At 56.4% G+C, this 22,031-nt stretch overlaps 1 protein-coding gene across 2 annotated transcripts; it reads left to right on the top strand.

The window, feature by feature from the left end:
- The first annotated feature begins 1,125 nt into the window (after positions 1 to 1,125).
- Positions 1,126 to 22,031, top strand: PLCD3 (phospholipase C delta 3). Of its 2 annotated transcripts, none has more exons than NM_001193028.2 (15): positions 1,126 to 1,362; positions 13,084 to 13,245; positions 13,343 to 13,571; positions 13,935 to 14,064; positions 14,900 to 15,128; positions 15,601 to 15,802; positions 15,965 to 16,109; positions 16,914 to 17,066; positions 18,303 to 18,446; positions 18,580 to 18,730; positions 19,513 to 19,629; positions 20,483 to 20,649; positions 20,792 to 20,927; positions 21,054 to 21,203; positions 21,401 to 22,031. In NM_001193028.2, exons 1-15 carry the CDS (start codon positions 1,212 to 1,214, stop codon positions 21,580 to 21,582), a joined length of 2,448 nt encoding a protein of 815 aa, NP_001179957.1. In that variant the 5' UTR covers positions 1,126 to 1,211; the 3' UTR covers positions 21,583 to 22,031. The 2 variants fall into 2 exon arrangements, with proteins under 2 accessions (NP_001179957.1, XP_005220911.1); XM_005220854.5 differs by lacking the exon at positions 1,126 to 1,362 and adding an exon at positions 1,417 to 6,337 and having other exon boundaries at positions 21,401 to 22,027.

Here is a 22,031-nt window from a genome sequence, read left to right as displayed (position 1 = left end):
CGAGGAAGGTCATTCCTGAAGGAAGGAATTGCAAGATCAAAAGTACAGAGGAGAAGACTAGATATTCATAAGGAATATCCAGAGAGGATATTCTTGGAGACGCAAGCCAGTAAGGACGCAATCTCCAGGTCAGGGCTACCTGAAAATGGAGTAAAGCAGTAGGTGGCAAATCTAAGTCCTGATAAACTGTTATCTTTGGGATGCCATGCTCCCGGCCGCCGCCGAGTGGCGGTGTGCACCCAGCTCTCCGCCCCCCACCCAGGGCAACTTGCTGAAGAGGCAGATCACATTACACCCCTTGCGCACAAATACGCTGGTGGTTTCTTATGTAGTAAGTGCACGCATGACACGGTCACCAGAACCCGTAGTCGACGCTAACCCACATGTCGATGTCAAGGACATCCACGCGACGTGCGGTGGCTGTCCCGGGACGATCAAACGCCCAGTGCGGGGTGTCGACCGACCCAAGCGTCCATTCCCAGGTTCTGCCGGGGACTCATCCCCGGAAGAACCAGTCAGCTTCGAGTCTTCTACCCCTCGGGGCGGCAACTGGCCGGGCGCGGAGAGGGTTAATCCTATGACGTCATAGCCAGAGCCTTCTTCCTTCCCTACCTTCAGTCAGTTCCCGCCCCGCCTTAACCCTCCCGTTCGGGCTTCCCTGCCTCCCAGTTCAGCTCCTAGGCCCGGGACTAGCCGGCCGGCGGACCCGATCCCCTCTGAGACCTCGGTCAGGACGGGGAGGGGGAGGTGAAAGGGATCCTGAGTCCGCACTGAGCCCAGGTCCGGGGAAAGGAGAGGGTGTCTTCGCGAGACAGCAGCCCTCTCCCTCTCCGAAGCCTCCCCCAGCACCAAGGGGGCTCCGCATAGGGCCGGGATCACAGGACCGCTCGGAGAACAGGGAGAAGGACTCAGGAGCAGAGGGCGAACGCGGAGACTCGTGGGCGCGGGCCAGGCCGCAGCCCCACTTGTGCTCCAGTGCCCAGCTCCCTGCCGAGGGTCACCGCCCCCCTCGCCGCCGCCTCGCACCGCCCCCGCGCCGTCCTCGGCCCCGCCCTCTAGCTCCAGGTCCGTCCTTCCTTGACCCTCGTCCCTCCCTTTCTCCCTCCTCCCGACACCTCCTCCTGCAGACTAGCTCCCGGCGCCGCTAAGTTTCTCCGCTCCGCACCGCGCGCGCTGACCCCGGGCCCGGGCCTGGCCCCGGCCACCCGACCATGCTGTGCGGTAGCTGGAGGAGCCGCCGGCGGCAGCCCGAGGAGCCCCTGGTCCCAGCCCAGGTCGCAACGCCCGTAGGGCTCGCGTCCCCGCCCGCATCCCAGGAAGGCAACATCAAGAGGCCCGGGCTGCGGGCGCTGAAGAAGATGGGTCAGTGAGCGGCCAGGGTGGCTCCGGGTGGGCGCGCGGACGCGCCTCGGGGGCGAATCTTGGGAAGATCGGGGTGTTCCGACGAGCCCTTCGTGGGTTTCCCTGTAGGGATGTGGGGAGTTTGGCGAGGGATGGAAGGCCAGCGCCGTTCCAGAGTGGGGCGGGGTGGAGTGTCACACCTGGAGTCACCCGAGGTCCCGGGTCTGAGCGAGGCTTCCAGGACGACTTCTGGGAGTATGGTGTGGGAGTTTGGACGAGGGCTGCGGACTGGAGTCCGAGAAGGTTGGAAGAGTAGAAAGGGAGAGACAGGCTTAGGATGCCCGTCACCCCCTCCCGGACACCCTGTGCCTTCTAGGGTCTTCCAGCGCTCGGGGCATCCTAGATTCTTGGGCCCCTTAGGGCATGAGAGTTATAGAAGAGGCTGTCATCTTGTGCCTACCTTCCAACCTTACAGTCCCCACTGGGATTAGAGCAGCCGCACAGCACTGGAAGGACTGGTCTAACTGGTGAGAACACTGACCTTTGGGTCAGAAAGCCAAAGTTGCCTTCTTAGATTTGAGGGAAGTCATGGGGGAACGGAATGCAATTGTGGTTTATCAAGCATCTCCTGGATGTAGGCCAGCACTGGGTGGTTAGGGATGTGGTGCCCATCAGTCTTCTTCACCTTCCTGAGAGGTAGGTGGTATAATCCCCATTTCACAGATGCGGAAGAGAAAGTAAGGAATTTGCCCATGACCATAAAGCTAGTAGAGGGCAAAGGTTGGCGTGTACCCCCACACTGCCCCTGGCAGCCTCTCAGAATCTGGGCAAAGTGGGACTGAGTGGGGGTTGAGGGCTTGAATGAGGGGGCATGTGTGTGAAAGTAATGTTTTAGTATTTATTTTTATTTATTATTTATTTGGCAGCACCAAGCCTTAATTTGTGGCACACATGTGAAATCTTTAGTTGTGACACGTGGGATCTAGTTCTCTGACCAGAGATCAAACCCTGGCCCCTGCATTGAGGCCAGAGTCTTACAGAGTCTTACCACTGGACCACCACGGACGTCCCTGTGAGAGTATTTTGTACACTGTAAAGTACTGTAAAACTGAAGTGGTGCTGGAGAACTGTGGTCGGTAGAATAGTTAATGATGGAGAGGCTAGAGGTGGGACTGAGGGAATAGAAGGACAGGGTTGCCTGAAGACCTGTGTGAATCTTGGGATAAAATGCAGAGGTCTCTCTTGCCAGTCTTACCTTCTCTTACAGCCACAGGGCGTGTAAGATCTAGTTCCCAGATCAGGAGTTGAACCCATGCCCCCGGCATTGGAAGTGCAGAGTCTTAACCACTGGACCACCAGGGCAGTCCTCCTGGTCTTACTTTCTCTGTCCTCCATTGTTTTTGTTCTTATTTCTGCCTCCTTTCATTTGACCTGAATTTGTTGAGCGCTGTGTTCTGATCACTGTGACTGGCACTCTCCTTATAAACACAGAAGACATGCTCTCTGCCCTATGTTTCATCAATCACACATGCGTTCAACCAACATTTATTGAGTGCCTATAGTATGCTCTTGGAGAAGGCGATGGCACCCCACTCCAGTACTCTTGCCTGGAAAATCCCATGGACAGAGGAGCCTGGTAGGCTGCAGTCCGTGGGGTCACGAAGAGTCAGACACGACTGAGCGACTTCACTTTCACTTTTCACTTTCACACATTGGAGAAGGAAATGGCAACCCACTCCAGTGTTCTTGCCTAGAGAATCCCAGGGACGGGGGAGCCTGGTGGGCTGCCATCTGTGGGGTCGCACAGAGTCGGACATGACTGAAGCAACTTAGCAGCAGCAGCAGCATAGTATGCTCTGCCCTAGGGGTTCAGCAACAAACAAGACAGACACAGCCCCGGCCCTTAGAGAGCTAAAGTGCCAGCAAGGGTGTCAGACAATGAAACCAAGAAACAAGGCTCTGAAGGATAGAGCAAGAGGCTGGGGAGCCCTGACTGCACCCCGGAACTGGAGGGAGACTGGAGTGAGGCCAAAGGGGAGACGCAGGGAGAGGCTGGATCCTCGAGGCCCCGGAGGGTGTCAGGAGTTCAGGAAAGGTCTTAGACAAGAGGAGAGCAGGAACTGTGTAGGTAAGGGTGGGTTGGATGAACACAGGGGTAAAACAGGGAGCCCCACTGGAGGGAGGCTGGGGGGTCAGTTGGGCAAAGTTGTTGGGGGGAGGCTCAAATGTGAGCTGTGGAACCAGAACGGATTCCAGGACTACAGGGAGGTGGACTGAGCTGGACTCTGCTGTCGGCGGGATCTGGGAGATGTCTCTAATGGGGGGCGGTGTCATCCTCTGGTTTACAGGGCAGTGGTGGAGAGAACGATGCCTATGGGGAGCTGAGGTGCTGCGGAGACACCAAAGGGCTGGCGTTAGGCCAGAGAAGCAGCCCTGGGAGTCAGCCACCCTCGAGGGTTACGTTTGCCATGGGAGGGTTGAGGTGACAATCCTGCCCACCTGCCTGTCTCCTCATTCCGCACCCATTTGCCAAGCCCCATGGCTCAGATCATAAGGAGTCTGCTTACAATGCGGGAGACCCAGGTTCAATACCTGGGTTGGGAAGATCCCCTGGAGAAGGAAATGGCAACCCACTCCAGTATTCTGACCTGGTAAATCCCATGGATGGAGGAGCCTGGCAGGCTACAGACCATGAGGTCACAAAGAGTTGGACACGACTGAGTGACTTCACATCTGGGTGCCAGGGTGTTGTGCCAGGGCTGGGGCTTCAGAGATGGAGAATACCTAGCCCTGGGGGAGAGGACAGTCTAGGAAACACTTATAGACAAGTAACTGGTGCTAAGCCCAAAACTCAGTGCCCTGTGGCTGAGTAAGGCTGCACGGGAGTTTCGGGCATCCTGTGACAGTGACACTGTTGGGAACTATGTGGGTGTCAGAATGTCACCTGGGCACCCTCCCTCCCCTTGGCTGCTGCACCATCCTGTTGAGTGACTGCCTTCTGCGAGGAATGTCGACTCCATGGGGAATGCCCCTTCTCCAGGCCTCACTGAGTCCAGGAACAGGGTGGAGGCGAAACCCAGGTGTCCTGGGGCCCGTCTGCTCAGGCCCACAAGGCCAAGGCCTATGTCTACCACCCACGTAGCTTTCGATGCGACCCCTGTGGCTGCTGCCTCTCCCAGAATGATCCTCAGGGTCACGCCTGGTCACTGCCTTTGCCACACCCCTTGGTGGTGGTTGAGTCGCTTAGTTGTGTCCAACTCTTGTGACACCATGGACTGTAGCCCATCAGGAGCCTCTGCCCATGGAATTTCCAAGGGCAGGAATATTGGAATGGTTTGCCATTTTCTTCTCCAGGGGATCTTCATGACCCAGGGATAAAACCTGGGTCTCCTGCATCGTAGGCGGTCTCTTGACTGCAGTAGATTCTGTGTCAACTGACCACCAGGGAAGCCCCACCCCTTAGTCCAACAGAACAGATTTTCTTTCAAATCAAGTCAAGAGGCCAGGGCAGGGAGTGGCTCAGAGTCAAAGGCTCAGAGGGGCTCAAGGAAAAGAAAGGGCTCGGAGGGCCATACTGGGGGAAACTAAGATGAAGGGGGAGGGAGGCAGCCCCCATATTGAGTGGGAGTCATTTGTGGAGCACAGGGTCCAGCCTGCTCCAACCCCCTGCCCCTGGGCTGGGCTGCTGGCCCAACCTGTTCCTAGGAAGCCAGGGAAGAGTTGAGCCGAAGAGGAGCCAGGAACACAGTGCAGTGCTGAGCACACAGCAGCCTCGATCCTGTTTAATCCTCTCCATCCCCGGGGAAGGTGCTGAGCTGTCCCCATGTGACAGATGAGAGGCTCAAGATGGAGGGGGAGAAGTCACCCACCCAAGGCCATATGGCTAAGAGGCAGCAGTGCCTGTCTGCTGCCAAAGCCATCATTGAATGATGGCTCTTTATTGCCTGGGTTCCTCTGGTGGCTCAGATGATAAAGAATCTACTTGCAATACAGGAGACCCAGGTTTGATCCCTGGGTTGGGAAGATCCCCTGGAGAAGGAATTCAGGGAATTCTTGCCTGGAAATTCCATAGACAGAGGAGCCTGGTGGGCTACAGTCCATGGGGTCACAAAGAGTCAGACACAACTGAGTGACTAACACATAGATAGACATACAATTAACACCTTTGTCAATTACCACCCTTGTAACACCGTGCTAGTGCTTTTCACGTACTAGCTCATTTAATGTCAGAACCATATGAAGTAGGTGGAACCATTAGCTTCATCTTATTTTAAAATGTTCATTTATTTGCACCAGGTCTCAGTTGTGGATGCAGGATCTTTAGTTGTGCCGTGAGATCTCTTAGTTTTGCCATGTGGGGTCTAGTTCCCTGACCAGGGATCGAACCTGCACCCCCTGCATTGGAAGCACAAAGTCTTAGCCACTGGACCACTGGGGAAATCCCTAACCTCATTTTTCAAGTGAGGAATCTGAGATTTAGAGAGGTTCAGTAACTTGGCCCAGGATTCAGAGCTCAGAAGTGTTTATAGCTAAGACAGGATTTGAGGATTTGAACCCAGGAAGTTGGCCCAGAGTCCAAGCTCTTAACACAATGAATGGATGAGTGACTTAAGCCTGGTGGGGAGGGACCTGCTACACCCCTCCCCCATATTGGCTCTGCCAACCTCCAGGGGGTGTCCTCATAGGGCTGCCCCCCAAAATACAGGATGCCCAGTTAAATACACTTTGCAGATAAACCACACATAATTTGGGACATACTGATACTAAATTATTATTTGTTGTTATCTGAAACCCCCATTTAACTGGGCATACCGAGTTTTGCCTGGCAGCCCTACCACTCCAGAGTCCCAGTCGCTCCACCCCAATGCCTAATCCCCCAGAGCAGAGCACTGAGTGGGCAGAAGCTGCTCGCTTCCCTCTCCAGTCTGCACACACCACCAAATGCCACAGGGCAAGCGTGCTCTCCCCCCAGACTGCCCAGAACAGGTCCTGCAGGGTGAGTGGGGCTCCCAGGGGGGAGGTTGGCACCTGGTGGGGGGTCTTCCAAGAAGCCCCTGGTCCAGGCAGATGCCTGGCCTGGGTGGTGGGAAGGGCTGGGGTGTGCCAGGCAGGGCCGAGGGCTGGCTCTTTCCTACACTGTGGCCTCCTCACCTCTTCTCCTTGTTCAGCTCTGGGGAGCCCCTGTCTACCATCTCAGCCCCCAAACAGCCTTCACCCTGGTCTGGCCCTGCCGAGAAAGGTGATGCCACCTTCGTGGCACTGTGTCTGCCTGGAGCAGGGGAGCGCCGCCACCCTGCCCTGACTTTGTTGACGTTTCAGGGAACATTATGGATTCTGGCGCTGAGCCCCACTGAGTTCTAGCCTTGGGTGTGGTAGCCAGCCTGGGTGAGGGGAACTCGCTTGGTACCCAAGGTGTGGGGCTGCCTGCTGGCTAGGGGATTCGGGTGGGAAGGTGTTTGAGACCGCTCACTGTTGGCTCTCTACTCCCAGAGCCTCATGGCCTCAGTACCAGGAAAAGCTGCTCTCCTCCCTGCTCCTGTTGGCATGAAGCTGACACTGTCTGTCGCTCTTGCCTGCATGTCTCACATTCCTGCTGGAGTCCCGTGTGCCCTTCCTGAGTGTGTACTGGTACGCGTGCGCATGCGCACACGCGCACACACGCACTGCCTAGTTTCCATACCAAGCGAATCACCTTCCTCCCACCCACCAACCGCCCCCCCGACAGACACACAGGTGCACACACCATATATGCACACACCACCCTACACACACCTTCAGTCCTTACACACCCTGGCCTCTGCACACCCCGTGACCACACAGCACCTCCCACCCCTGCCCCCTACACAGTCCTTACATCCGCCCCTGCCTTAGGCCACCCACACTGTTCTGCATACATGGCTCGTCCTCTCTGAACATCAGTGGCCCATCTATGAGAAGGGTGGAATTTTTTTTTTTTAACGTTAAACAAAATGTATTTGGGTTTTTTTTTTTTTTTTTTAAGTATTTGTTTTTGGCTGCGCTGGGTCTTCGTTGCTGTGTGAGGGCTTTCTCTAGATGCGACAACAAAGGGCTACTCTCTAGTTGCGGTGCGCTGGCTTCTCACTGCGGTGTCGTCTCTTGTTTCAGAGCACGGGTTCTAGGGCGTGTGGGCTCAGTAGTCGCAGCTCCTGGGCTCCAGACCACAGGCTCAGTAGTTTCGTGGCACAGGGGCTTGGTTGCTCCGCTGCATGTGGGATCTTACCAGATCAGGGATTGAACTTGTGTCTCCTGCATTGGCAGGTGGATTCTTTTCCACTGAGCCACCAGGGAAGTCCAGAAAGGTGGGATTTAAGGGACAGAGATGAACTTGGCCTCCCACAGCCTCTTCCAACTCTGTTGCCCAGGCAGATTCCTGCCCCACCCCCAGCCTTGGCCACAGAACCCCTCTGGCCCCCGGACCATACACAGCCTGAACTGCCCAGGCCGAAGGTGGTCGCTGGGAAACTGTGGGGCTGCCTGTTTCCCACCACCTTCCGGTCCCTCTCTGGGGGCAGAGGTGAGCCTTCAGCTCAGGGAAGGTGTTTGGGCCCGAGCCGATGACAGTGGGCCGAGCGGGAGACAGAACCAGCTGGAGGCCGTGAGACTCAGGAGCAGGGATGGAGCAAACTACCCATCTTCCTTCCCAGGCGCTGCCTCAGTTTCCTTCTTTATCATTTATTTCAAGCTCCCTGTGGACGGGCCCCAGGTGGATTAGGGTTCAGCCCCATAGAGCCCTTTGGGTGAGCTCCCTCCCCAATTCTCAACACACTCCAGCTTCACCACTTATCGACCCTGCAACCCTGAACAAATTCATTAGCTGCCTCTTTAACAGCTTTATTGAGAATTAATTCACCCATTTAAAGTGTATGGTGGTTTCTGGCGTGCATGCTCAGTCGCTTCAGTCGTGTCTGACTCTTTGCGATCCCATGGACTATAGCCCGCCAGGCTCCTCTGTCCATGGGGTTCTCCAGACAAGAAAATTTGAGTGGGTTTCCATGTCCTCCTCCAGGGGATCTTCTCTACCCAAGGACTAAACCTGCATCTCCTGCATTGCAGGTGGATTCTTTACGCACTGAGCCACCTGGGAAGCCCCTCCTGGCATATTACATTATTATTATCATTATTTTTGGCTGTGCCATGATGGCATGTGAGATCTTAGTTTCCCCACTAGGTATCGAACTCGTGCCCCCTGCATTGGGAGCATGGAATTCTAACCACTGGACCACCAGGGAAGTCCCTTTATTTCTAAAAATCATTCTAAAATATATATAACATAAAATTGGCCATGTAAACCATTTTGAAGCAGATAATTGAGTGGCATTAATGACATTGACAATGTTGTGCTATTTCCAAAACTTTCCCATCACCCTAAATAGAAGCTCTGTAACCATTGGGCCATAATTCCCTGTTTGTCCCTTTCCAAAATCCCTGGTAACCTCTAATTTACTTTCTGTCTCTGAATTTTTTAAATTGAGGAATAATGATATAAAATGTTTCTATGGATTTGATTGTTCTAGGTACCTCATGTAAATGGAATCAGATGTTTGTCCTTCTGGGTCTGGCTTATTTCACTTAGCATAATGTTGTCAAAGTTCATCCATGTCGTACTTTGCAGAGACCAGACGTCACTCTTTATACGGCTGAATAGTATCCCACCGAATGATTAGACTGCATTTCCCTAATCTGTTTATCTGCTGATAGACGCTTGGGTTGTTTCCACCTTTTGGCTACTGATTGTCCTCGTTTTTACTACTATTATTTCATAATTGTTCCCCAACCTGCTCGGTCGAGGTGGCCATGGTGCTGGCCCAGCCCCACTCCAGAAATGGATAGATAGGCAGAAATGGATAGATAAAGAACCCACGGAAACCGCAGGAGGTAGGCTCTTAGTGAACCTGCTCCAAGTGAGTAGGAATGAGGTCCAGGAAACATCTGTGGGTTTGGATCTGGCAGGACTAAAAAGCTGTTTACTGGGCAGCTAGGCAGAGGGCCAGGCCCCTCACAGCATCACTGCCTGGAGCTTGGACCCTCCTCCTGACCTCACCCCCTTACCTCTGCCCCCGTTGTCTGACACCCCATACCTCTCACTATCCCAGGGTTCAGAAGCTCAAGCAATGGAGAAATAGAGACAGCCATCCAGGTGCTCAGCACCCGGCCCAGCCTGGCACTTCACCCTCATTCTGTGAAGCCTTTCCACTGGCAGTGTGGGCGGAGGACAGTGTGGTTCAAGGGGCAGTGTGATCTGGGGGCCCTTGCTGGTAGGGCAGGCAGAATGGAATGTCACCCCTTCCCAAACAGGCTCTTGGGGAGCTGGGGTGAGAGCCAGGAGCAGGGCCCCCATCAGCGTGGGAATCTGTCCCCCTGGGGGGCCGGTCAGGAGCTCAGGCTGCCTTTCTCCATGTCCTGTTTGCAGAAAACTCTGGACAAAACAGGCCCTCGGTGATGGTGACTCACCTCCATTTCCGGCCTTAGTCATTCACCAGCTCCCCTCCTCCCCGCCCCCCAACTCTGGGCTTGGCATCACAGGGCTGGCCGGGTCAGGGGAGGTGGCTCCAGCTACAGAGCTTAGTTGTCATGGAAACGAGAAGTCCCCTTTCCCACAGCTGAGAAGGTCGAGAAGGGGTGGCCTCAGCCTCGGTGGCACTGCAGGGCTCCCTGACTTCCCTGCCCCCCACCCTCAGGAAGAGAGCATGCAGAGGTTGCCCAGATATGAGGATAGGGGGCTGAGGGTCTGGTGAGTCTCTTGGCCTGGCACACGCCATGTTCTAGCTCTTTGTGTGGAAACAGGAGGGTTCCACCTCCCCTTCCTGGCTAGGTGGCACTGAGTGGCCATTGACCCTTCTAGAAAGCCACAGTCCTGAGGACAATGGGCCTCTCTTCCATCCTTTATTTTAAAGGGAGACCCCTTGGAGCCATTAGGGTCACAGATTGGCCCCAAGGGGGACCATAGCCTCTTTTATTTATTTATTTTTTATATATTTATTCAGCTGCATGAGGTCTTAGTGATGGCATGGGGGAGTATTGTTGCATCCCGCTGATCTCTCCTGGCCACACACAGACTCTCTAGTTGCAGCACAAGGGCTTCAAAGTTTCCCTTAGCTGTTCTGGAGTGCACAGGCTCCACAGCTTGTGGGATCTTAGTTCCCCCACCAGGGATCGAACCTGAGCCCCCTGCATTGCAAGGCAGATTCTTAGCCACTGGACCACCAGGCAAGTCCCCATAACCTCTCAAGGATGGCAGGTTTCTCCTCCTGCCTCTGAGTCCATGATTCTCGATCACAGTCTCTCTCAAAGTCACAAGGTAGATTCTTTTTTTCCCCCGGCTGCCTTGGGTCTTTGTTGCTGTGTATGGACTGTCTCTCGTTGCTGCAAGTAAGGGCTACTCTTCATTGCGGTTAGTGGGCTTCACGTTGCGGAGGCTTCTCTTGTTGTAGAGCAGGGGCTCTAGGGTGCAGGAGCTTCAGTGGTTGCAGCACCTGGGCTCAGTAGTTGAGCGTGCGGGCTTAGTTGCCCCGCAGCATGTGGAGTCTTCCCAGACCAGGGCTCGAACTTGTGTCCCCTGCATTGGCAATGGATTCTTAACCACTGGACCATGAGGAAAGTCCCACAAGGTAGGACAGATACCCAATATACGGATATCCAATCCCCAACCTGCACCTGTTGAACGAGAATCTCTGGGTCATGGGTTTCGCAATCTCTCCAGGTGATTCTGATGCACAGCCAGGGTTGAGAAACCCTCATCCACAAGGCTGCTGCTCGGAAGTCGGGGCAGATGGCTCAGGGCTGGGACTAGAATGCACTTAGTCCCCCAGCTGTCTCTCCATCTGCCTCACCTTTCAGAAAACACTGACTGCAAGCCTGGCTCTGGGACAAGCCCTGGGGTGAGGACATCCCAGTGCTTCAGTTTATTAAAAATCCACTGAAATTACAATTTAGGTGGGGTGATTTAATTAAAGTAAAAAGTGTCATTGGTAGTCAGGGAAGGGGAACTCCCATTTGAGGATAGATCAGGGAAAGCTTCCTAGAGGAGTGGTATCTGAGCTGGTCCTTGAAGGACTCTGATATGAAGAAAAGATGGAGAAGGATCCTACAAAGGCTCCCAGAGTCAGGGAGAGGCAGTCACAGGGATTTAGACTTGATTCCTCAGGTCAGAGTTTGCATCAGACAAGCAGGGTCCTTGAGGGATGGGGCACAAAGCCTAAAGCCAAGCCCAGTGCTGGGAGCTTGTTAAAATAAAAGGAGGAAGAGAAGCCCACCGTCCTGTTTCCTTTGGCACACACAGTGGTGTTTGGGGATTTTTATTTCAATTTGATTTAATTGCCAACACTGAAAAATTTGGAGGCATCACATACAAATTCAGATTCCAGTTCTCTGGAATCTCTGGGCCCACATCCACCCCTGGCTGGCCCCGTCCTTTCCAAAGGGCGTGGACCCTACAGTTTGACTGGTTCCCACCCATTCTATAGTCCCCTGGCTCACAAACTTTTATTTTTGACCCCTGCTGAGACACATCCAAGCAAAGGGTGTGGCCCCACGGAGCAGGCAGCAGCTTGACTGAATTTTGGATTTTGCAGCAGCTACTATTGTGGTCGCCACTTTGTGAATGGAGAACTGGAGGCTTAGAGCAGTCACAGGGTAGTGCCACCATGGCCATGACAGAAGTGACAGAGCTGGGATTTGACCCCCGAATCCCGCTCTGTCCTATGTCTCCAGGCCCAGGGTGGTTGCAGGGAGGGGTAAAGAGGATAGAAGGAGCAGAGGGCTCAGTGTGCTGGCCAAGGGTGAAGATGCTGGAGCCTGACCTCCAGGGTTTAAAGCCTGTTTCCACCACTCCCCAGCCATGGAATTCTGGCAAGTTCCCGAAGCATCTCTGCACTTGTTTTCCTGTGTGTTAATACATGAGTGGGGTCTGGCATGTAGTAGGTGACTTACAAGCATTTTGTCGTATTAAGGAAGAGGGACGCTGTGACTGGAGAGCACATGGGGTTGTGACAGTGTCTGGACAAGGGGGATACCTAGTGTCACGGAGATCATGCTTTCTGCGGGCCTCACCATGGCATCTGGAGGTCAGCCTCAGGCTGGCCAAAGCAGGGCTGGGCCTGGCCTGCTTGGTCTGAGACCCTGGAGCCAGAATGACCTCCTTGTCCTTGAGAAAGCAGAGGTGAAGAGCTTGGGTTGCAGTAAGAAAGATTTAGGTTGGATAGTGAGACTACCCTCTTGATGATGGTTGGATGGAATGAGTCTGAGCAAATTCCAGGAGATGGTGAAGGACAGGAAAGCCTTGCATATGCTGCAGTCCATGGGGTCGCAAAGAGTCGGACACAATTGAGCAACTGAACAAAAACAACCCTCTTGATGGTCAGAGTTTTGTCTCAAGGGAAAAGGCTCTTGATGGCAGATTCTAGGCTTGAAGCCTGGAGGGCAGTGACAGAAAAGGTGACCTTTAACAGGCCAGAGCCCCAGGCAGTGTCTCGAGCAATAGCTCTGTTCTGAGGCCTCCAGGGGAGGCTTGGGAGGAGGGCCAGCCTGTTGCTGGCACCCCTTCCAGGGGGCCCTGGGTGGGATACACCGAGCACAGGCCTTGGGGCCAAAAAGCCTAGAGCCACAGCCAGTTCAGTGACCCGTTACCTGGAGAGGAAGAGCTGCCTGGGGAAGCCCGCCTGCTTCTCCCTGCTGGGGAGGGGGTTAGAATTCCAGGGTGCCCATGGCCTCCCGTCCCCGCAGGCCTGTCGGAGGATGAGGATGTGCGGGCCATGCTGCGGGGCTCCCGCTTCTGCAAGATCCGCTCGCCGACGTGGCAGAAGGAACGGCTGTACCGGTTGCAGGAGGATGGCCTGAGCGTGTGGTTCCAGCGGCGCATCCCGCGTGCGCCTTCGCAGCACATCTGTGAGTGGGGCCGGGGAGGGCATGGGCGGCCTGGGGACAGTGGCGGCCTGGCCTCGTCGCCCTGACCCGGCCGCGCGCGGTCCGTTCCTCTCCGCAGTCTTCGTCCAGCACATCGAGGCCATCCGCGAGGGCCACCAGTCCGAGGGCCTGCGGCACTTCGGGGGCGCCTTTGAGCCGGCACGCTGCCTCACCATCGCTTTCAAGGGGCGCCGCAAGAACTTGGACCTGGTGGCGCCCACGGCCGAGGAGGCGCAGCGCTGGGTGCGTGGTCTGGCCAAGCTGCGCGCGCGCCTCGATGCCATGAGCCAACGCGAGCGCCTTGACCAATATCCTCCCGGGGAGTGTGGCAGGCGGGCATGGAGGGGCCAGCCCCATGCCGGGAGGACTCCCAGCCCCAGGAGAGGCGTGGCTCCACTCTTAGGGGCCCTGAGATTTGAGACTGAGCCCTTGTCTTCAGAACTGAGGGTGGCGGCCAGGCGTCCCTAGGGAGCCTGGGTCCCACAAAGGATGCGCTCCTACGGAACTCAGGAAGTTCACAGGCTGAGAGGAACGCACAGTTCCTAAACTGGGAGCCCCCAGGCGGGAGGGGATGAGTGTGTGTGTAGTCAGGGGAGATTGCCTATCTGTCAATTACCTGTCAGCTGGGGGCGGGGCCCAGCCTCTTGCGGGTATTTCCTGAGCACCCACACCTGGATCCACTCCTATCTGCACCGGGCAGACTCCAACCAGGACAGTAAGATGAGCTTCAAGGAAATCAAGAACCTGCTCCGCATGGTCAACTTGGACATGAACGACATGTACGCCTACGGCCTCTTCAAGGTGGGCACCTGCCACCACTCTGACCTCTGCCTCCCCCAGCCATGGGAGTCCTCGGTTCCCTTCCCCCGCCCCAGGCTTTTGTGGAGAGTCGCCTCTTTCTGCAGAAAGGCTGCATCTGGGCCTTACTCTACCCTTTCACCCAGGGAAGCCACGGAGCCAGGTTGGGAGCCTGGGCCCAGAGCTCCTTCCTCACCCTCAGGCAGAGCCCAGGTAGCGAGGACCTCGGGCTCATGGGCACACGCGTGAGCACACCCCCTCCACTGTGGCATCTGGCACCTCCACATGTGACCATGTACACCCTACGTGTGGGAGGGGCCCACAGGGGTGGGCTTTGCATCCATGGCCCAGTTGGAGCACGCGGACTGTGTGACCCTGAGGGACAGGAGGGCCACGGCACCTGTACTCCTGGACGGACAGCGCCACGTGGACTGCACCATGTACATTCTCAGCGGTGTGTTGCTCGTTGACCTTGGTGTGAATGTGTGAGAACAGTACCGCATACACACCAGAGCGGGGGTTCCGGCACAGAGGCCCAGCCCTGCCTGAAGCTCACAGTTTTTTCTCCCCTATCTTGTTTCTTGGGGTAGGCAGAGGGATAAGCCCTGAACCCAAGAGACCGTCTTTAGAAACCCAGCCCTGCGATTTAACAGCTGCGTGAGTCTGAGTGAGACCTGCGGCCTTGCCAGCTCTCAGTTTTTCCACCTGTGAAATGGGAGACGTCACCTCCTGTCCCAGCCGTGGTGGATGATGGGGGTGTGTACAGAGCATGGGTGTGAGAGCACCCGGCTCACCCAGGGTGTCGTCCTCCTCTGAGCCTCTCCCTCCTGCCCTCTAGGAGTGTGACCGCTCCAAAAATGAGCGGCTGGAGGGGCCAGAGATCGAGGAATTTCTGCGGCGGCTGCTGAAACGCCCTGAGTTGGAGGAGATCTTCCATCGGTACTCAGGAGAGGACCGCGTGCTGAGCGCCTCTGAGCTGCTGGAGTTCCTGGAGGACCAGGGCGAGCACAAGGCCACACTGGCCCACGCCCAGCAGCTCATCCACACCTATGAGCTCAACGAGACAGGTGAAGAAGGGTCTGACAGATGGGGCTGGGGCCAACGCAGCTCGGGGCTTGGCGTCTGACAGGTCTGGGTGCCCAGCTAAGTGGGCTCTGCTGTTCCTGACTGTAGGCGCCATCTTGGGCAGCTCACCTCACTTCTTTGGGACTCAGCCGCCGTCTCTGTAAATTGGCATAGTAATGTATCTTCCTCACAGGGTTGGGTTGAAATTAAATGGCATAACTCGGGAGTCCCCTGGTGGTAGTGGTTAAGATTCTGGGGTTTCACTGCTGTGGGACCCGGGTTCAATCCCTGGTCAGGAAACTGAGATCCCAGAAGCTGTGTGGTGTGGCCAAAAAAAAAAAGGCATAACTTATGTAGAGTCTAGTCAGTAGACAAGTGCTCATTATTACTAAGTTGAGTGAGCTTTGAGATTCTTCGGTCCAGACACAGGAGTCCCTGCATAGCCTGATGCTCTCTTCTGCCCATTTTCTGCAGCCAAGCAGCATGAGCTGATGACACTGGATGGCTTCATGATGTACCTGCTGTCCCCTGAGGGAGCTGCCCTGGACCTGGCCCACACACGCGTGTTCCAGGACATGGACCAGCCCCTCGCCCACTACTTCATCTCCTCCTCACACAACACCTACCTGACTGACTCTCAGATCGGGGGACCCAGCAGTACTGAGGCCTACGTCAGGTACCACAATGTGGGGATGGTGGAGCTGAACAGGTCTGGGAGCCGGTTTGGGGGTGATGAGGGGCTTAACTCCCACCGTGGGCTTCCTGGGGCCGAGGAGGCCTGCCCCTTGCCCTGCTCTGTGCTACCCACAAGATACTTTGTCCATCCGTCTGTCTGCAGGGCCTTTGCCCAGGGATGCCGCTGTGTGGAGCTGGACTGCTGGGAGGGGCCAGGAGGTGAGCCGGTCATCTATCACGGCCACACCCTCACCTCCAAGATCCTCTTCCGAGACGTGATCCAGGCAGTGCGAGAGCACGCCTTCACGGTGAGCCCCGGGACCCGCACACTCAGCCCCAGAGCCTTGCCGGCAACCCCAGCTGATCTCTGTCCTTCCAAAAGAACCACCTGGGACTTCCCTGGCAGTCTAGTGGTTAGGACTCCACACTTCCACTTCAAGGGGCATGAGTTCAATTCCTGGCCGGGGAACTAAGATCCTGCATGCTGTGCAGTGTGGCCAAGACAAAAAACAAAAGAAACCCCTGCCCAGAGACTCACTTTCACCAAGTGCTGCTGGGACAGCTGGCCAGTGGGGTGGAATAAAGCTGGACGAGAGGCTCCCTTCTCCCACCCTTACGTTTAGTAATTGTATGAAAATCATAAAATTTCCAGAAGAAAACCATGTGGGTAGGGAAGGACATGTTAATCATGACTCACAAAGAGGAAATCGTAAAAGAGAAGCTCAACGTTGCACCTGCATAAAATTGCCACATGTGTCAAGGTATAGGAATCTTTCCATCAACAAATAATGGGCTGGGACGAAAAGTGTGTAACCTAAATGGCATGGTCAGTGTCATTAACATAGAGAGCATTTATTAAAAGAAACATTCCTGCAGCCCCTCTCAGCTCCCCAGACAGCCCACCCCCTTCCCCGGGGCCCCAGATCTGACCTCTGTCCCTCTATGGACACACTGATCCCGGTATGTCCCACATCCACCCTCTCAGTCTCCCCCAGAGTGGGTTTTCCAGACATCTGCCTGCCTATCCTGAAGGGGGTCGGGGGCTGGGTGTAGCAGGGGTCCTGGTGGGGGAGGGGCTAGTGTCTCTGAGCTGCTGCCCCTCCCCTTCACAGGTGTCCCCGTACCCCGTCATCCTATCCCTTGAGAACCACTGCGGGCTGGAGCAGCAGGCTGCCATGGCCCGCCACCTGCACACCATCCTGGGGGACATGCTGGTGACACAGACACTGGACTCCCAGAATCCTGAGGAGCTGCCATCCCCAGAGGTAAGGCTCTCAGACCCCCAGCCTGGGTGGGCGGAGGGTCTGGCTCCAAGGTCGACCATCCACCTTTGTTCAGGACCCCTCTCCTCTGTCTTAACCTTCTGTTGTTTTTTTTTTTTTGGCCACCTTTTGTGGCATATGGGTTCTTAGTTCCCAGACCAGGGGTTGAACCCACGCCCCCTGCAGTGGAAGTGCGGAGTCTTAACCACTGGACCGCCAGGAAAGTCCTTTCTGCCTTAACCTCCTGTGTCACCGTTCATCTGACATCTGCACCCTGTGGTCTTGTCACTTGCCTACCTTCCATTTTGACTAGACGCCTCCCACCCTTGTTCCTGGCATGCAAGGCCCTCCATGACCTGGCCTGACCTCCCCACCCTGCCTCTCGCCCACAGAGTCCCTGTGGGCTTGGCCGTTCCCTTGTTTGACACTGTCTTCTCCACCTGGAGCTCCCATCCCAGCCACCTGTGCTCGCCAGGTGCCACCTGCTTAGAGTCTAGCTCAGTAAAGGGCCTCTTCCTGTGGCCTTAGCAACTTCCTCAGCGCTCTGGCCAGAAGTGGTCCATCTTCCTCTCTCCCAAACCCCAGAGCATTTTATCTGCCTCTTCAGGACACATCCTTTTAGGGTTCCTGGAGAAAACTCTCCTCCTACTCCCAATCCCAAATTACACAGGGAATCTGGGTTCACCTTTGTGTGTGATTTGACTTTATTAGTATGAAAAAAAAACATACATATGGTAAAAGAAAAAAGAGAGCATACACAATGAAAAATGGATTTTCCTCCACTCCTGCTCCCCTTGTCCTATTTCTGAAGATGTGATCACCTTCAATGGTGTCTTGTATATTCTTCCAGAATTTTCCATGCGTCTATATATCACCTGTGGACAGTGATCTTCTCTTTCAAGTCGTAGACAAAGAAGATCCTGTGAACACATGTTCTACCTGCACTTCTTTCGTGAGATCTTTTTTGAAGAGAAGGCCTTCTCTTTCAACCCTGAGCTGCCTCATTCATTTTATTGTCTGGCTTGCAGTACTCTGAGGCTTGGAGGCACCTCATTAGCCAGTCCCCTGTGGATAGTCCCATAGGCTGTTTCCCTCATAGGTTTTTTCCTGTTAGGAACATCACTCATGTGTGTCTCTTTCCCTGCTCACCACCCCAAGCCAGCCCCTCACACAGTGGTGTCTGAATGATGGACTGACACAGGGGCAAGGGAGCTTCATTCTTCCATGCTGGATCTACAGAGGCTGAAAGGCCGGGTCTTGGTGAAGGGGAAGAAGCTGCCAGACACTAGGAGTGAGAACGGTTGCATCCTATCAGAGCGGGAGGAGGAGGATGAAGAGGAAGATGAAGAGGAGGAATTGGGGGCCGTAGAGCAGAGGCGGCGGGTGAGTGGGCCAGCCCGGGCTGGGCAGGCACTGTGGAGCTTGGGGACAGGTGGCCGAGAGAAGGGAGGTGGGACGACCAGGGGGCTGGAGCTGGTGGGTGGGGGGCAGACCCCCGCTGAGGCTTGTCTCCCAGGCCAAGCAGATCTCCCCGGAGCTGTCGGCCCTGGCCGTGTACTGCTGTGCCACCCGCCTGCGGACCCTGCGCCCGCCCCCGGTCCCGCCCCAGCCCTGCCAGGTCAGCTCCCTCAGCGAGCGCAAGGCCAAGAAGCTCATCCGAGAGGCAGGTGGGAGCCAGGATGTGGGGCATCTGAGGCAGGAGGGAGGTGGGGACCGGCGGACCCCGGGTGGGTGGGAGATGCTGACGTTGGTCTGGAAAGGAGAGTGAAAGGGCTTTGGGGGCAGTGAAGAGAGGGGCTTAGGGAATGAGTGCCCGGCACCGGGCCAGGTATGCATGCAAGAAGAGGGCACTGGGACAAGGGAGACTGCTGTCTGCCTTCACGGGCTCACAGCCTAATCCGGGGCCAGACATAGACGGATAACTGCGGTGCGGGGGGGATCCACTGGGTCTGACAGAGGTTGGGGGAGTCCTGCAGCAGGGGGAGGAAGCAGCCAGATGAAGAGGGGGAGGGGACTTCCAGACTGGAGAAGCAGGTTGTCCCCAGGCCTGGAGGTATGACATACACGGAAGGGTTCCTAGAACCCAAGGTGGGGCTGGAGGAGTGTTTGTGGATTGAGCAACAAAAGATTGCAGCCTGGGGCCAGGGGCTCCACCCTCGGAGTCAGGAATGTGGGGACTCTGGGTGGGGGGTGGGATGCAGTGCCAGGCTGTGGGAGGGGGTCCCTGTGACCCTCTGGACTTTAGGAGCCTCCTCATGAGGACCCCCTGCCCCCTCATCAGAGAGAATGAGGAAAGGGGGCAGCGGGAGCTGACGATGGGAATTCTGCCTGTTCCCAGCTGGTCTCTGGAGGTGGCAGGGGGGTGGGGAAGGTGGCTGACAGGCTCTGGCAGCCAGTGAGCGAGTGATACCCCAGTGGCCACCACAGTCCCACCCCACCTCTCCCCCAGGGAACAGCTTCGTCAGGCACAATGCCCGCCACCTGACACGTGTCTACCCGCTGGGGCTGCGGATGAACTCGGCCAACTACAGCCCCCAGGAGATGTGGAACTCGGGCTGTCAGCTGGGTGAGTGGGGGCAGCAGAAGAGGGGGTGGGCAGGGGCCACTTTTGGGGGTGTGGCTCTGGGAGCCATGGAGGCCCCAGTGGTGATGGGGCAACACAGCTTTCCAGAAGTCAGAAACATGAGTCTCAGTCATAACAATTATTAAAAGACTTGTCAACAGGTGGGGAAACACAAATCAGGGTTGTTGGTTCTTGGCAGTGTAAAATCTCAATTTTTTTATGAAGGTAGAAATTAAAAGGGCTTCCCAGGTGGCGTAGTGGTAAAGGAGCCGCCTGCCAGTGCAGAGACACAAGAAACCCAGTTTCCATCCCTGGGTTGGGAAGATCCCCCCGGAAAAGGAAATGGCAACCCATTACAGTCTTCTTGCCTGGAGAATCCCATGGACAGAGGAACCTGGAAGGCTGCCATCCATAGGGTCGCAAAGAGTTGGACACAGCTGAGAACAGAAAAAAACTTCCACTCCCTTGTGCCCCTAACATAAACACACACACACACACACACAGAGGCAGTCCCCACTAAGTCCACACTGACGAGAGGGGGCTCTGGAGGACACTGAGCATCGCCAAAGGAGAGGAGTGTGCCCCTTGGGGAAGCTAGGGAAACCTCTCTCTGGCCTTGAGGGATTTCAGCCATGAAGTACAGGTGGTAGTGGGGCTGGGTCCCTCGCTGCCATGATGCCCCCAAGCCATGGTTGGGGTGGGATGGTACTCCCACCCAGGCAGGGGGACCCTCTCTGGAGAGAACCAAGTCCTCTCCACACCAAGTCTATCTGTGGGGAGGGCAGTGAGCCCCTGAGACTGAGCAGTGAGGAGAGGGCCACTAAGAGGCCCTGCCTCGCCTCTGCTGTGTCCACAGTGGCGCTGAACTTCCAGACACCGGGTTACGAGATGGACCTCAATGCTGGGCGCTTCCTCGTCAACGGGCAGTGTGGCTACATCCTGAAACCCGTCCGTCTGCGGTCGCCCAACACAACCTTTGACCCTGAGTGTCCTGGGCCCCCCAGAACGACTCTCACCATCCAGGTCAGAGGCCTGGGCCGTGCCCTGCCCGGGGTCCCCTCTGCGGGGGTGGCACCAGCCCGAGGACAACGGAGGCCTGGGGAGGGCCCGGGAGGGTGGTGTGAGCGCCTCGGGCCGGGCTGCAGCCCCCCTTCTCCCCGCACAGGTGCTGACGGCACAGCAGCTGCCCAAGCTGAACACCGAGAAGCCCAATTCCATTGTGGACCCGCTGGTGCGCATTGAGATCCACGGGGTGCCCGCGGACTGTGCTCGCAAGAAGACCAACTATGTGCTCAACAACGGTGCGTGGGGGCCCTGCTGGCGGGGGGCGGGGGGGGGGCGGAGTAGAGGGCAGGCCGAAGAGAGCGGAGGGAGGTGCTGGGCGGGGCTGGCCCTGCGGGCTCTTGACTGCCAGGCCTGCGCCCTAGGCTTCAACCCCCGCTGGGGGCAGACCCTGGAGTTCCAGTTGCGGGTTCCGGAGCTGGCGTTGGTCCGGTTCGTGGTAGAGGATTATGACGCCACCTCCCCCAATGACTTCGTGGGCCAGTTCACGCTGCCTCTCAGCAGTCTGAAGCAAGGTTGGTGGGGGTTGGTGGGGTAGAAAGGGATGGGGGGGTCCCGGCCTCCAAGACCCTGTTCACTGGGGCCACCCATTTCCTCCGAGAGCCTGCCCTGAGCCAGGCCACCCTGGGAGTGGGATGCGGTCTGCACCCTACATGCCTGGCCATGCGGGGCAGTGGACAGAGAAGCTGACGCAGGGCTACCCTCCCCGAAGGGTACCGCCACATCCACCTGCTTTCTAAGGACGGGGCCTCACTGTCACCGGCCACTCTCTTTGTCCACATCTGCATCCGGAGCCGAGCCACCCTGGGTTCTGCAGGTGCCAGTCTGTGTCCCACGCCCGCCCTCCGGAGTGGAGGGCGTGATGGAGGACCAGCCCCTCCATCCTCCCGCTGAGCCTGCCAGGCTCTGGTCTCAACTGGGTGCTGGGGGCTGCCTGCACCCCTCCTGAAGAACGGGAAGTTGCTCCTTGCTCTGGGCTGTGAGATGGCCTCAGCCCACCTGGTCGTCATGGCTTATGAAGAGCCAGGCCTGGTGCTGCCAGGAGACTTAGGGAGCGGGACTTGTGAGCCCTCGACCACTCTCTGCTCCCCAGAGGGGCCATCCCAGCCTCCTTCCCACGAGGAGTCCAGCCACCACCGCCCGCTCCCTCCCCTGGCATTAGCCACCCGCTAAGGCCCTCCTTCCCTCTCCAGCTCTTGAACCTGAGCTCCCTTCCCCTGTTAAATCAAGGAGGGAGAGGGAGGCTCAGCTCTGGGGAGACCTGGGAATCGGTTTCTAACTTGTGTCTTAGAAGAGCCCTGGAGAGGTCAGTAGAACAAAATAAAGCAAGTTTATTTTACCAC

This window comes from Bos taurus, chromosome 19 (assembly GCF_002263795.3).
Source record: "Bos taurus isolate L1 Dominette 01449 registration number 42190680 breed Hereford chromosome 19, ARS-UCD2.0, whole genome shotgun sequence".
NCBI lineage: Eukaryota > Metazoa > Chordata > Mammalia > Artiodactyla > Bovidae > Bos > Bos taurus.
Note: the sequence above shows the minus strand (reverse complement) of the source record. Positions and strands in the feature narration are given on the sequence as shown.

What these genes read in the sequence shown, in the direction of transcription:
- PLCD3 (NM_001193028.2), top strand. Translation starts at nt 1,212, where the DNA reads ATGCTGTGCGGTAGCTGGAGGAGCCGCCGGCGGCAGCCCGAGGAGCCC. An exon ending in GCGGGCGCTGAAGAAGATGG is followed by an intron (nt 1,363 to 13,083) that starts GTCAGTGAGCGG and finishes CCGTCCCCGCAG; the next exon opens with GCCTGTCGGAGGATGAGGAT. An exon ending in AGTACTGAGGCCTACGTCAG is followed by an intron (nt 15,803 to 15,964) that starts GTACCACAATGT and finishes GTCTGTCTGCAG; the next exon opens with GGCCTTTGCCCAGGGATGCC.